Source organism: Polypterus senegalus, chromosome 2 (assembly GCF_016835505.1).
Source record: "Polypterus senegalus isolate Bchr_013 chromosome 2, ASM1683550v1, whole genome shotgun sequence".
Taxonomy (NCBI): domain Eukaryota; kingdom Metazoa; phylum Chordata; class Cladistia; order Polypteriformes; family Polypteridae; genus Polypterus; species Polypterus senegalus.
In genome coordinates this window covers 275,628,998-275,645,441 of record NC_053155.1, presented here as the reverse complement: position 1 = coordinate 275,645,441, position 16,444 = coordinate 275,628,998, and the positions used below count along the sequence as shown (strand labels likewise).

General features: G+C 41.5%; 1 protein-coding gene across 1 annotated transcript in view; it reads right to left on the bottom strand.

The window, feature by feature from the left end:
- Positions 1 to 6,250: 6,250 nt before the first annotated feature.
- Positions 6,251 to 16,444, bottom strand: part of ccdc82 (coiled-coil domain containing 82) — a 62,451-nt gene continuing 52,257 nt past the window's right edge. The window contains exons 7-8 of the mRNA XM_039745611.1: positions 15,735 to 15,920; positions 6,251 to 6,622 (exon numbers count right to left, since the gene is read on the bottom strand). Of these exons, the coding sequence (XP_039601545.1) occupies positions 6,557 to 6,622; positions 15,735 to 15,920 (252 nt within the window). The 3' untranslated portion in view covers positions 6,251 to 6,556. The remainder of the gene's footprint in view (positions 6,623 to 15,734; positions 15,921 to 16,444) is intronic.

The following is a 16,444-nucleotide window of genomic DNA, read 5'->3' as shown; positions in this document are numbered from 1 at the left end:
ATGATTTTCAACACAAATTATTCTAATATCAAAGTAAACGGTAGTGTTACCTTGTAATTTATGACACACGCGCGTGTGTGTGTGAGCTGAGTTAAGTGACATATCACCAGCTACACTAATGTGCACCATTAAGATGTAGTGGACCTCAAGTACAACAAAGACAAAGAGAAATGCCTCATCCTCGGTAATGGTTTCTTTTGTGCTAGTCTCGCTCACTGGCCAGTGTTAATGATGATCTCTTGACCTCATTTCTATCAGCCTCAACTCCGTCATAGTGGTTGTGGCTTCTCTCCCAAGTCTCCTTGTTTATAAAGATACCTTTTTTTGGCAGAGTTAGAGTGGGATGACTTGGCTCCCGCTTTGAAATAATTGGACCAATGGTGGGATGTCCAAACGCTAATTTGTATCCTTTTTCCAATGTAAGCACTTGCATTATTTTGTCTCCAACTTCTTTGCAATGCTCTTCAGTCTTTTTTACAGCTGTTCTTCATGTTCACAGTCTGAGTGATGATCCTTTCATTTAGGGTTTTTTTTTAACCAGCAATGGCGACAGTTACTTTAATAATTCACTGCTTTTACCTGTGTAAACCTCCAGAGACTGAATCTGATGAGACAAACCAGAAATCTCCTTTCCTTCTTAAGAACAATGGCAGAGAAAAGTAAGTTTTAATGTCAGTGTTTTAAAATAAAAATATCAAACTTTTAGTGTAGGATTTGTTATTCTGCAGAATTAAAGAATCAGCCAAAGGCGTAAATACTTTCACAAGGCACAGCTGCTATAAATGCTCATTTTTTGGCTGTAATTAAATTATGTACCATTTCCTGGTGTCTGACCCTAGGATCATAATCCAGCAAATTTGGAAGAGCCCAGGACGTTGATAGAGGGACCGAGGCGGCCAGTGGACAGAATGAGGGTCAGAAACAGGTGAAAACTTAAGGGGAAAAAAAACCAAACTGCAATTTATTTTGCAATAAATATTGATAAAAATGGTACAAAAAGTGTTCTTTCCAAAAATGTGAAAACAATTTGTTCTTAAAATGTGCTATAAAATAGACAACAAATATCTTAAAAAAAAAAAAAAAAAAAAAAAAAAAGTTGCCACCCGAAATTTTCTTCCCCTCTGGGCACGTGAAGCTTTTGCAGATATTAACAAAACAGCCACAGCATTGTTTGTAAAGTGGTTATGTCACCATTGCACCCCTTCTTTGTTGTTTGCCGTGGTTTATAGACCTCCTGTAATTAATGATACTTTCATTTCTGAATTCTCTGATCTCCTGGCTGATATCACCCTCTCCCATGACAAAATATTTATTGTTGGTGATTTCAACATTCACGTTTGTTGTAAATCAAAACCTCTGGTCAAAGACTTTATATCACTATTAGACTCATTTGATTTTATACAGCATATTAATACACCAACTCACTCTCTTGGTCACACCCTTGATCTCATTCTTACTAATGATATTTCAGTGAATAATATTGATTTATGTGATGTTTCTTTCACTTTTCTTTAATGATGGATCTGCATATTACTGTTGATCTCCCGACTAATAGCCGTCCACCACGCTGCTCGCGCTTTTTAAATTCTTCCATTATATCTGATTTTAAAACCATTTTCTCTATAGTACCACCACGTCTCTTAGTGGAAGCCTTTGATGTGTTGGGCCCATCCTTACTAGCCATTATAAATGATTCTATTAGTTCAGGGGTTGTGCCCTCATTTTTTAAACATGCTGCAGTCCGTCCCCGTCTAAAAAAGGCAGAATTAGATCCTGAGTTTTAACCAACTTTCGTCCAATTTCCCAGCTCCCATTTCTGGCTAAAATTCTAGAAAAAATTGTTTATAATCAATTAGTCGATCACCTTAACTCCAATAATTTAATTCCAGCACAAACGGGGCACTCATTAAGAAAAAGGGTTCGAATGAAAACCTGCAGCCTCGGTGGTCCTCCAGGACTGGAGTTGGTGACCCCTGTGCTATACCATATAATAATACATCATATTTTTCAATGCAATGGATAACCTATTTGTACAACAGCAAAAAAATGAATCCACTGATCAACCAAAAATAATACAAAAGCAAATATACAGTATATGGTGTGCCATTCCAAATGTGAAATAAAATTCTTAAAATACACTGAATTTGCAAATGTCAAAATAAAAAAAAGAATCCTGGTTTAATGTAACTCCTTCATTTTGGAAGTAATTTTTAAAACAATAACATGACATTGGAAATAATTCATTTTTTTTTTTGGGGAAGAATGTTTCTTCTGTTCTCCATTCATGCAGCAGCCTAGCCGGGATGAGGTTTCAAGTAAACAGGTAATCACAAATAATCCCACAACATACTGTCCATATTGTGTCATATACAGTATGTTATTTTAAAAATTTTAACCTGTGCACATAAATGTACTCGGCTTGAGCCACTGAACTGGAAGAACACTCGGCTTAGTCTGTGATTAGCTATTTAGTGACCGCATATCTGCTGTACCTCAACAGCAAGGCCGGCCAGTTTGTTTTAGATTTGTTATTGATGTCAGCAAGGTTTAAAAAAGAACTCCTTCAATATCACGTAAGTATTGACAGGTTTGATCTGAGCCCAGTTAGCCCAATTTATGTATTACATATTTGACATCTTTTGCATCTGAGCTAATATTAAATAACTTTTTTGCCTAAAACAGAAACAAAAAACAGAAGCAAATAAAGTTATTTCCTGCCAATTTCCACTGACTTGATTCAGTTCTGTGCAGTATGGCAATATTTTTCAACACTTAATATAATTAATACAATATGGACAAGCATCAGATTTCTTTTTTTTTTACATTTGAAGGTTATGCCTTTTGTTACGTTTTTGTTTTTTTAAGCCCAACACACATTGGTTTTAAAATGATGTACATCTTGCACTGAGCTTTTTCACACATTCAGTCCCAACACGCTTTCTTGTAATTCAGCCTTTAGCTGTGTTTTCCCATCCCTCTCACTAAGGGTCACTAAGCTTGCTGTTGTAACAGATTTCCAGCCCATCTCATCCAGCGAAACCATCTTGCGTTCATAAGCAACACTAAACGACCCCTGATCCTCTTGGCCAAAATCCACATAAATGTCAAGCTTTTATAAGCCTCTCCTGCCACTAGCTGACAAAGGACCTGGTCACCCATTCCTCTGTCACGCGAGCCGCCACTCCTCATGCACATGCTCACCTGCTCTTGAGATGCTGCTGGTTTGCACTCATGGATGAGGGCTGTTCAATAATTTATCTACCCGAGTATGAAAAAGAAAGCAGCAAGCATGCTGAAACAAGTCTGGGTATGTTGTGATGCGTCTCAAGGTTACTCGTGCACAGTTGTGGCTCAGTGCGAGTCTAACCTTCCAAGAGACAGGATGTCAGGAGAGTCCTCATACATATCAAGTAAGATAATGCTAGATTTGGAGCAACGTTCAGTGATAAAAATTTCTCACAAAAGAAGGGAAAAAGGCAAAAGAGATCCATGAACGCTTGACTGCAGTTTGTGGTGAGTCTGCCCCCATCATCCTACAAAGTTACATTTTAGAGCAAGCATTTTAAGTGGCCTGTGGAAGCAACTTCCACAGAAATGTCCAAGAAAGGCAAGGATTTAATTTTGTCAGACAGATGAATTAAGGTTTCCCGAACAGTTTGGAAAATAATTCATGAAAAGTTGGGCATGTCAAAGGTCAGCACAAGATGGGTTCCAAGAATGCTGATGCCATGTCAGAAGGCCATGAGGCTCCAGTGCTCTCAGGAGAACTTGGAGATGCTCTGTGAAGACCAGAGTTTTGGCAACTGGAGATGAGACTTGGGTCTATCATGGAGACCTTGAGTCCAAAATGGAGTCAGTGCAGTGGAAGCACAAGTCATCCCCCACCATAAAAAAAGTTAAATTCAGAAAAATCTGCAGGCAAAGTCATGGCAACTGTCTTCTGGGATTATGAAGGACTTTTGCTTCTGGAGAAGACAACCATAACCGGGGAAAATTATGCCAACGTAATGATCACTTTGCGGAAGTTAATCAAGGAGAAAAGATGAGGAAAACTTACAGCAGATGTGCTGCTTCTTCACGACGGTGCTCCAGTTCACATGTCACGTCAATCACAGGCTGCCATCTGAGAATGTGGGTCCCAGCAGCTGAAACATCCACCTTACAGTCCTGACCGGGCTCCTCCAGGTTATTTCCTGTTACAAGTTTTAAAGGAACAGCCTTGGACAGCGGTGTTCAAGTGATGAAGACGTCAAGGCAGCTGTGATTTTTTTTTACAAAGGGGTTAAAGCCATTGCAGGAAAAGTGGATGGAGCTATCAGGGGACTATATTGAAAAATAAAACAAATGTCCTGACAACTCTTCTTTTCTATTGGAGTAGATAAATTACTGAACACCCCTCATACACCTCCTGACTGGAACAAAGCCGTAAAAAAGTGCAGTTTTTAAAGCTTTACTGTACTTTCCTGTCTTGTCATTCCCAAACTAGTGACAGCAAGTAAGGAACTCCAAAAGAAACCGTCGGTGGCCCCGAGGGTCCTTTCAGAAGTCAAACCCACAGTGCTGTCCAAAAAAGACGCACCATCCCTTTGACACTGACATCGTCTCTTATGAAAGGATGCAGGTACAGTGCGTGCCATTTCTCTGATCTTTACTTCTAATGCTGAGGACCAGCAGGACACCATTGGGAGGAAGTATATACTGTACGTGATGGAGAGCTGGCGCAGTGGGTAGCGCTGCTGCCTCGCTGTTAGGAGACCTGGGTTCGTTTTCCGGGTCCTCCCTGCGTGGAGTTGCCATGTTCTCCCCGTGTCTGTGTGGGTTTCCTCCCACAATCCAAAGACATGCAGGTTAGGTGGATTGGCGATCCTAAATTGTCCCTAGTGTGTCCTTGGTGTGTGGGTGTGCCATGTAGTGGGCTGGCGCCCAGCCCGGGGTTTGTTTCCTGCCTGGCACCCTGTGTTGGCTGGGACTGCCTCCAGCAGACCCCCCCGTGACCCTGTGGTTAGGATGTAGCAGGTTGGATAATAGATGGATGGATGATGGAGAGCTGTAAAACTAAACTGTTGTGAAGTGAGTTGCATCCTCATACCTCAGCTATTCTAAAATGTACACTTGATTCAGTTAAAATACGGAAAACGCAACACAAAACAATTTATAACAAGCAAAGCCCACATACCATTAGCAGGCCAAATACCGCTACTGCTGCTAACACCCATTGGACTAAGATTATACGCTGCCGTATAAATGTTTGCACATGTTTATGTGAACATTGTACACATAAATAACCTGTAAATGATATTATATAGTACCTGTATATAGAAACCTGTTACATTATAACCTTCTACCTCTTGCACATCCAATGCATAATGTCATTTTTGCACCTGTTTTTTCACATTTGCACTCATGTTGAACTTGGTACTTAAAAATAACCAGGGTACAGTTTCTGTCATAATGTAACATATTGTCAATCTCAACTGTTTAAGAATACGGCATTCTGACTTGACTTCTACCTCTTCGTCTTTTTCTAGTTCTAACTTTATTTAAAACTCTGTCTAGTTTAAATGCATATTGCACATTCTCTAGTTTAAAATGTGTCACTTATTTATTGTCTATTTCATATGCCTATTTATTCTATATTCTCTGTTATGCTCTTCTATGTTTGTCTGCACTGAAAAACCTGGAGCCATGTTGTCTCGTCTCTCTATGTACCTGTACAGTGTATAGCAGAGATGACAATAAAGTTGACTTTGACTTTTTTTGACTTTGAAATATGCTAAGAGCGAGGGAAGGACTTCACACAAGAAATGAAAGCTAAAAGTGCCTCAGACGGACAAACCGATGATGTGCGATTATTAAGGTGTATATGATACGCACGCTTACCGTCTCATTCTTGGTACTAAGCCAGCAGCACATCTCGCTCTCTCCATTTTTTTTAAATAGTTTTCCAAACATGCCTTGCCTTTCTTCAGCCAGCAGCTTGTGCCGAATGCCCAGATTCCTGTTACTCTGAAGCTCCGGCCATATGGCCTCATGAAGCATTCAGGTATCCTGGCAGCTGCACTGATGGTCTGCTCCCTCTCTCGTAGTTATTCTTTCTAATGTGTCAGTGAGTAACAACGATACCTGCCACCCTCTTGGAAATTAAACCTTAATAATAATCTTCACTTTGCAAACAAAGAGCAATTCAAGCAAAGTGGAGAAGGCTTCATCATTCAATGTCAAAAGGAAAAAAAAATCTCGAGGTACATACAGTAGTTTCTTCTTCATATGTATTAGCAGGACTCAAAGCTACAAAGAATAAAACAACAGCTGAATGTTTGCAATTGTAAAAAATAATAAGTGCAGTCAATTTACAAGTTTAAACAAATTAAAATATGCAGAATGATAAAACCTTAACAAAACATTTCAAATCTCCAAGAAATATGACATAATTCTTTAACTTCTGTGATGCTAAAAAATGTTGATTAAATTTTGGAAGTTAAATGACTTAAAAGAATATTGCAGTAGCTTGAAATCTAAAATGTTCTCAGCCGCTGGCTGTGATGTGTTTTAGTCCTTAATCCAGTTTCTCATCTTGGAAGACGTCAGCATCGTTCTGGCAATCTTCAAACAGCTCAAATTGCTTAATGGAGAAAAGAAAAACACAAAATATAATGAATGGCTTGTCTAAGTAACAACTCGAGCAAACACAACTCAGGTCACTTTATTACTAAACATTGTTTTGGGAGTGTGATGACAGACAGAATTTGGGTCCCATTTCCATTTCTCCAACGCATTCGTATCGACTTTATACACAAACTCCTTCTGTAGCTTAGCTGGACAGTAACATGCCTGATGCTAGAGAGGACTGTAGGCTGAAACAGGCACTGGCACAATGGCCACACAACTTGGCAAACCTCATGGTCCCTGTACACCAGGTCACAGCTGACAGCTTGAATGAACGGGTGGTCCTAATGACAGGTTCACAATAGATACAAAACAGCCCTACTGCCCCAGGTTTGGTCATTGCCTGTGTGCAGGTAGACATTCTCTCTTTGTTCACGTCAATTTCTTCACTCCCACCTCACAAACACTCCAGTGTGTAAGCGTAGGTGTCCGTCAGCCCTAACCCTACGGCTCCAGAAAGTGACCCTGCTGTGGAAACAATCCTGCATGGTTCCTGTTCCAAAGACGGCAGGCGCCTCTTCACCTAGTGACTACAGACCAGTGGCACTTACATCTCACATCATGAAGACCTTTGGTCCTGGACTATACAAGTCCTATAGTTGTAGACCACCTGGACCCACTGCAGTTTGCCTGTCAGACAAAGACTGAAGTGGAGAATGTAATGATCTATCTGCTTCACAAAGATTATTCTCACCTGGACAAAGCTGGCAGCACTGTGAGGATTAGGAGGATGTTTGATTTCTCTAGCAACTTCAATACCCATTCAGACATCCCAGTTAAGGGGCAAACTCTGAGATATGCAGGTGGCTGAGCCTATGGTGTCCTGGATAATGGACAATCTGTTGGGCAGAATGCAGCTTGTGAGACTTGAGGACTGTGCTTCAGATTTGGATGGGAGCAACACTGGAACACCACACTGAACAGCCCTGTCTCCTTTTCTCTTCACACCTCAGACTACAAATCTAACAGCAGGTCATGTCACTTGCAGAAATGATTGTTCACTTATGGGTGTATTGATGATAAGGGGGGCATGAGACAGAAGAGAGGAGTTAGGTGGAGAACTTTGTTTCTTGGTGCAAAGAGAATTGTCTAAACCTAAACGTCAGCAAAACCAAGGAACTGCTTATTGACTATTGCCGCCCTAAAGAGCCTTCTACGTCTGGTCACTGGAATGGATGTGAAGGTGGTCTACTTCTACATGTACTACGGTCTACATCAATGACAGACTGGACTGGTCTCATAACACAGAAGAACTATCTAAGAAAGGGCAGAGCAGGCGCTTTTTCCTTAGCAGGCTCCATTATTTTAACATGGGTATTGATATCCTTCACATCTTCTATAACTCTGTGATGGCCTGTGTGATTTTCTATTCTGTGGTGTGCTGGGCTGGTAACATCACTTCAAGAGAGGCCAACTGAATCAACAAGCTAATTAGAAGGGCTGGCTCAGCTACAGGACACACTCTGGACCCCCTGGAGGTCGTAGCTAAGGAGACAATTAAAACCAATTATGAACAAAGCTGTACATCCCCTCTTTGACACACTAACACTTTCAGCAAAATTAATTATTCTGCAGAACTGTGTCAAGAAACGCTACTGGGGCTCCTTTATACCAACAGTAATAGGCCTGCATAAAGCCTCACTGGGACTGGGACTGCCAGTAAGAAGTTTTCTTTCCTTTTAGATAATTTCATTTTAGCCATTCTGATGTTTCTTCAGACCATAGTGTGTGTGTGTGTGTGTGTGTGTGTGTGTGTATATATACTGTATATGTATATATATATATATATATATATATATATATATATATATATATATATATATATATATATATAACTGCTCAAAAAAATTAAAGGAACACTTTGAAAACACATCAGATCTCAATGGGAAAAAGAAATCCTCCTGGATATCTATACTGATATAGACTGGGTAATGTGTTAGGAACGAAAGGATGCCACATCGTTTGATGGAAATGAAAATGATCAACCTACAGAGCCCTGAATTCAAAGACACCCCAAAACCAGAGTGAAAAATTATGTGGCAGGCTAGTCCATTTTGCCAAAATTTAATTGCAGCAACTCAAAATTGTACAGCACTTTGTATGGCCCTGTGTTCTTGTATACATGCCTGACAACATGGTGCATGCTCTAATGAGATGACAGATGGTGTTGTGGGGGATCTCCTCCCAGATCTGGACCAGGGCATCACTGAGCTCCTGGACAGTCTGAGGTGCAACCTGGTGGCATTGGATGGACCAAAACATAATGTCCCAGAGGTGTTCTATTGGATTTAGGTCAGGAAAGTGTGGTGGCCAGTCAATGGTATCAATTCCTTCATCCTCCAGGAACTGCCTGCATACTCTCACCACATGAGGCCAGGAATTGTCGTGCACCAGGAGCCACTGTACCAGCATAGGGTCTGACAATGGGTCCAAGGATTTCATCCTGATACTTAATGGCAGCCAAGGTGCCTTTGTCAAGCCTGTAGCGGTCTGTGTGACCCTCCATGGATATGCCTCCCCAGACAATCATTAACCCACCACCAAAGTGCTCATGTTGAATGATATTACAGGCAGCATAATGTTCTCCATGGCTTCTCCAGACCCTTTCACTTCTGTCACGTGCTCAGGGTGAACCTGCTCTCATCTGTAAAAAGCACAGGGCACCAGTGGTGCATCTGCCAATTCTGGTATTCTATGGCGAATGCCAATCGAGCTGCATGCTGCTGGGCAGTGAGCTCAGGGCCCATTAGAGGACATGGGGCCCTTGGGTCACCCTCATGAAGTCTTTCTGGTTGTTTGGTCAGAGACATTCACACCAGTGGTCTGCTGGAGGTCATTTTGTAGGGCTCTGGCAGTGCTCATCCTGTTCCTCCTTGCCCAAAGGAGCAGATACTGGTCCTGCTGATGGGTTATGGACCTTCTATGGCCCTCTCCAGCTCTCCTAGAGTAACTGCTTATCTCCTAGAATCTCCTCCATGCCCTTGAGACGGTGCAGGGAGACACAGCAAACCTTCTGGCAATGACACGTATTGATGTGCCATCCTGGAGAAGTTGGACTACCTGTGCAACCTCTGTAGGGTCCAGGTATCGCCTCATGCTACCAGTAGTGACACTAACTGTAGCCAAATGCAAAACTAGTGAAGAAACAGTCAGAAAAGATGAGGAGGGAAAAATGTCAGTGGCCTCCACCTGTTAAACCATTCCTGTTTCGGGGGTCATCTCATTGTTGTCCCTCTAGTGCATCTGTTGTTAATTTCATTAACACCACAGCAGCTGAAACTGATTAACAACCCCCTCTGCTACTTAACTGACCAGATTAATATCCCATAAGTTTCATTGACTTTATGCTATACTCTGATTAAAAAGTGTTCCTTTAATTCTTTTGAGCAGTATATATACACTCACCTAAAGGATTATTAGGAACACCATACTAATACGGTGTTTGACCCCCTTTCGCCTTCAGAACTGCCTTAATTCTACATGGCATTGATTCAACAAGGTGCTGAAAGCATTCTTTAGAAATGTTGGCCCATATTGATAGGATAGCATCTTGCAGTTGATGGAGATTTGTGGGATGCACATCCAGGGCACGAAGCTCCCGTTCCACCACATCCCAAAGATGCTCTATTGGGTTGAGATCTGGTGACTGTGGAGGCCATTTTAGTACAGTGAACTCATTGTCATGTTCAAGAAACCAATTTGAAATCATTCGAGCTTTGTGACATGGTGCATTATCCTGCTGGAAGTAGCCATCAGAGGATGAGTACATGGTGGTCATGAAGGGATGGACAAGGTCAGAAACAATGCTCAGGTAGCCCATGGCATTTAAACGATGCCCAATTGGCACTAAGGGGCCTAAAGTGTGCCAAGAAAACATCCCCCACATCATTACACCACAACCACCAGCCTGCACAGTGGTAACAAGGCATGATGGATCCATGTTCTCATTCTGTTTACGCCAAATTCTGACTGAAATCGAGACTCATCAGACCAGGCAACATTTTTCCAGTCTTCAACTGTCCAATTTTGTTGAGCTCGTGCAAATTGTAGCCTCTTTTTCCTATTTGTAGTGGAGATGAGTGGTACCCGGTGGGGTCTTCTGCTGTTGTAGCCCATCCGCCTCAAGGTTGTGGGTGTTGTGGCTTCACAAATGCTTTACTGCATACCTCGGTTGTAACGAGTGGTTATTTCAGTCAAAGTTTCTCTTCTATCAGCTTGAATCAGTCGGCCCATTCTCCTCTGACTTCTAGCATCAACAAGGCACTTTCACCCACAGGACTGCCGCATACTGGATGTTTTTCCCTTTTCACACCATTCTTTGTAAACCCTAGAAATGGTTGTGCGTGAAAATCCCAGTAACTGAGCAGATTGTGAAATACTCAGACCGCCCGTCTGGCACAAACAACCATGCCACGCTCAAAATTGCTTAAATCACCTTTCTTTCCCATTCTGACATTCAGTTTGGAGTTCAGGAGATTGTCTTGACCAGGACCACACCCCTAAATGCATTGAAGCAACTGCCATGTGATTGGTTGATTAGATAATTGCATTAATGAGAAATTGAACAGGTGTTCCTAATAATCCTTTAGGTGAGTGTACAGTGGTGTGAAAAACTATTTGCCCCCTTCCTGATTTCTTATTCTTTTGCATGTTTGTCACACAAAATGTTTCTGATCATCAAACACATTTAACCATTAGTCAAATATAACACAAGTAAACACAAAATGTAGTTTTTAAATGATGGTTTTATTATTTAGGGAAAAAAATCCAAACCTACATGGCTGTGTGAAAAGTAATTGCCCCTTGTTAAAAATAACCTAACTGTGGTGTATCACACCTGAGTTCAATTTCCGTAGCCACCCCAGGCCTGATTACTGCCACACCTGTTTCAATCAAGAAATCACTTAAATAGGAGCTGCCTGACACAGAGAAGTAGACTAAAAGCACCTCAAAAGCTAGACATCATGCCAAGATCCAAAGAAATTCAGGAACAAATGAGAACAGAAGTAATTGAGATCTATCAGTCTGGTAAAGGTTATAAAGCCATTTCTAAAGCTTTGGGACTCCAGCGAACCACAGTGAGAGCCATTATCCACAAATGGCAAAAACATGGAACAGTGGTGAACCTTCCCAGGAGTGGCCGGCCGACCAAAATTACCCCAAGAGCGCAGAGGCGACTCATCTGAGAGGTCACAAAAGACCCCAGGACAACGTCTAAAGAACTGCAGGCCTCACTTGCCTCAATTAAGGTCAGTGTTCACGACTCCACCATAAGAAAGAGACTGGGCAAAAACGGCCTGCATGGCAGATTTCCAAGACGCAAACCACTGTTAAGCAAAAGAACATTAGGGCTCGTCTCAATTTTGTTAAGAAACATCTCAATGATTGCCCAGACTTTTGGGAAAATACCTTGTGGACTGATGAGACAAAAGTTGAACTTTTTGGAAGGCAAATGTCCCGTTACATCTGGCGTAAAAGGAACACAGCATTTCAGAAAAAGAACATCATACCAACAGTAAAATATGGTGGTGGTAGTGTGATGGTCTGGGGTTGTTTTGCTGCTTCAGGAAGGCTTGCTGTGATAGATGGAACCATGAATTCTACTGTCTACCAAAAAATCCTGAAGGAGAATGTCCGGCCATATGTTCGTCAGCTCAAGCTGAAGCGATCTTGGGTGCTGCAACAGGACAATGACCCAAAACACACCAGCAAATCCACCTCTGAGTGGCTGAAGAAAAACAAAATGAAGACTTTGGAGTGGCCTAGTCAAAGTCCTGACCTGAATCCAATTGAGATGCTATGGCATGACCTTAAAAAGGCGGTTCATGCTAGAAAACCCTCAAATAAAGCTGAATTACAACAATTCTGCAAAGATGAGTGGGCCAAAATTCCTCCAGAGTGCTGTAAAAGACTCATTGCAAGTTATCGCAAACGCTTGATTGCAGTTATTGCTGCTAAGGGTGGCCCAACCAGTTATTAGGTTCAGGGGGCAATTACTTTTTCACACAGGGCCATGTAGGTTTGGATTTTTTCTCCCTAAATAATAAAACCATCATTTAAAAACTGCATTTTGTGTTTACTTGTGTTATATTTGACTAATGGTTAAATGTGTTTGATGATCAGAAACATTTTGTGTGATAAACATGCAAAAGAATAAGAAATCAGGAAGGGGGCAAATAGTTTTTCACACCACTGTATGTGTACCAATTTATGTATTCATTTTTGCTTTCTGAATGTATTCCTGGAAGTGTCACGTTAGCGCAGTTCATGTTCTCCTCGGGTTTCTGGGTTGACGTGCCGTTAAAGTGACTGGTAACTGAGATGTGCGGCTAAGCTTGTCCTGTCACTGGTGTGATGCTGGTGTATGCAGTAGTGTCACCCACCATGACTTTTAGAAAGGTTTCAAAAGATGGACAAATGGATGGATGACAAGATGACTGGTTGCTGTAGAGTGTCCAGACAGTAAAGTCTACACCTCTTAGCTCAAAATTTACCCCCATACCTAGAAAATCGTGCAATCCTTTGCAAATGATACTTTTTTTTCACTTACCTAGCACTAGACTTCTCAGTTTTCAGTACTTTTGGGCTAGATCAAATTAAAAATACAAAGCTGAAATATAATAAGCGGACAGGCCTAAATGGAAATGCCTTGATGAGTTGTTAATGAACTGTTTAAGGTCTTAACCACTTATGCATAACTAGTTTTACCCTGGGATGAATTCTTTTTTTAATTTTGTTACACAACTGCATTTTTGGGGCAGCACTGTTTAATTCATCCTACAGACTTCTGATTTAGAGGCAAGGCTCTGAATGAACCAATCAGATACATTTTGTTTTTCAAAATAACATTTTAGCCTTAAAACCTCATTCACCACAAACTCTACATATCTAAATGTGCGCCTTTGTTTCATTTTGTGCCCTGCTATAGTGAACACCATCCTTGGTCCCTTTAAAAGCACAGACCTGTCACTGCAGGGTCTAAGCTGGCAGCCTTGTGACATACAGTGCAGCACGCAGCCCGATTCTTGTGCTGGGAGCTCAGAAATGCAGTTCCGTCAATCGGTGGCTCATGTTTTTTTATTACTCTATTAATATGTCAGACTGCATGTGATATTGCAGTTGTTCTGCCCCACATGTTGTGTTGTGACTGTTATTTGTTGAGCTGTGCTCCCCCTTCGTCTTGTCACTTATTAACACACCAGTCAGTCACATCCCACACTCACAGTGGGGCCATAAACGTCTATGAAACTCACGTAAAGCACGTAGGTCCCATAATGAACATTTGAATACGATACACCCCATGTGTCTCACGTAGGCACTCCTTTATCTGTTGTTTCGGTCACATCTGAAGCATATCTTTAAGGTATATAAACCCCTGGGTCTGGTTAGTTGTTGTACGCAGCAATTTGAACCTCTGTCTACGCACTTCTCTTTGTCTCGATTCAACCGTGGAAATCACTCGCTTTGTAAGTGTCTTTTAAGGCCTTATTGTTTAAGGTACACACTCTGCTATGTAAATCATTCTTTATTGTCTTTGGTTCTACACCTGTACGTTTCTTTTGTATATATTTCAGTTTACAATGAGGTACATCCAGCCTTTAAGAAAGCTCACCCTTGTCGTTTTTATGTGGATGTGGCGAGTTGTTTAAGCTCTCTGCGGCCGTGTTGCACGGACAGTGCGGAGTGAGGCAGAAAAACGGTACTTCACGTCTCCAGGCTGCTCACTTCAAATCCACAAGTGTAGGACATGCACATTGTAGCTGCCTTTACCCAAAATTACTAAAGTTCTGCAGCTTTAGTTTGCTTCACGGGATTCTGTCAAAAGCCTGACATGTTGAAATGATTCCACAGACAAAATATATTCATTTTTAAAAACTTTAGTAAAAATTCCAAGTTAAACTTTAAAAATAGAGAAAAAAATGATATAGCAAAGAAAAGAAAACTTCTTCTTGTTTCATTCTTTAAGTTTGCTTATACAGTCGAACCATTTCTAAACGGCCTGAAAACTGTAGGCCTTCTCATTTGCAAACTGCACAATGGATCTATCAGTCCACGCTAGCAATGAGACGAATTCCAAAAACTGACTTAATTAGCACGCTGTATTACAAATATAGCTGAGAAAGTTCTGTCTCATGTTAACTTACAGGCGGTAAAAGGCTACACCATATTCCAGGTAGTGTGGCGGGTGGCCGGAATCCTTACCAGGCCAGGACGCCGAAGGTGTGGAAAGACTGGGTGAGAGAGTATTATCAGGACAGTTTCTCCCCTGGGCTGATAGAGGGCAGCCCCCTTGGTTTCCAGTGGGGCCATGGATTATGAGCATGGGAGCTCAACCCTGCTGGAACCCGTGGCCACCGCCAGGGGGTGCATGGTCCTTTCCAGGGCTCTATTTGGTCACACTTCCATCACACCCGGAAGTGTGGCCAGAAGAAGCTTGTTAGGCACCTGCAGTCCATCCAGGTACCCTATAAAAAGGAGCAGCCTCACTCCATAAGATGGCCAGAATCGGGAGGAGAGGACAAAGCCTGAGGAGAAGAGGAGGGAGAAGGACTGACGGCAAGAAGGTACCGTTGTGTTGGTGACTTGTGCACAGTGTGTTTGCTGTAAATGAACCGGGTGTTCTCTTGAACCTGTGTCCGGCCTGTGTGTGTCCGGGTTAGGCTGGTGGTACACCCCCTAGTAAGAAACTACTGTCTAATAGGAATCAAGCAAACACTATATGAATTTTCAAAGCATTAAGTTTCTCGGATTGGCTCTTACGCATGTTCTCCCATTTATTTCTAATTTTTTCCTACATCTTAAAGATGTAAAAATTAAGTGCAGGCTGGTCAAGAGTGTGTACATGAGAGTGGGCTTCATGGAGTGGCACCCCATCTAGGGTTGGTTCCTGCATTGTGCCCAGTGCCCCAGAGACAGGCACCAGTTTGCCACAAACTTGAACCTGAAATGGACTTTCCATGACTTATTATATAACAAACGTCCGTTCAGATTACATGCTCAAACAGGTGTAAAGGTAACTGCTCTGTGGTTCAGTGGTTACAGTTACGTTCAGACAATTTGCTTTTTACCTCTTTAATCCAGCCTTTGGTTTCTAAGTCGTTGAACACTCTTGACACTCTGTCCTTCACAGGCTCATCACTTTGATCTTCAAACTGAATCTCCGAAGAGCAAAGTTTAAAAAGATGATATTTAAAATGTTTCAATTTGTGATAAATCTCGGTTCTCCCAGCACAAACACTGCCAACACTGAAATCCTTTAAAAAAAAAAAAAAATTGAAAAGTTTGAGGTTAGAAAAAAATAAAATGCCAAGCAAAACTAAGCTGTGCTTAGTAATGAATGTAAAATTCTGTTGTTGACTCACTGACCAGCACAAGACACATCATTTTATTAAGTTACAGAAACCTCAACATCACCATCCATTCGACCATTTAACCGACATTTGACTCATGGAGAGCATCGGGCAAAGGTAAGAACAAACCTAGAGTGTATGCCAGTTTCAACAACACTACAGATGAGAAAAAATCTAATTAACTGTAAGGCAGCAATGAAGTTCAATCAATCTGCAGAATGACACTGTGGTCTATACAGTCAAGGCTCTTTGCACTCAGATACTGTACATAACCTGCTTATGAAATATTAGTATTTCATATGCAACATATCTTTCATTTTTACTTGTGTTACATTGCTTGCTTATTTTTTGTATATGTTGTATGTTATACATTCTAGTGTTTTGCTGCAACGAGGCATATCTTGAGCTCTGCCAGAAGAAACAATGAC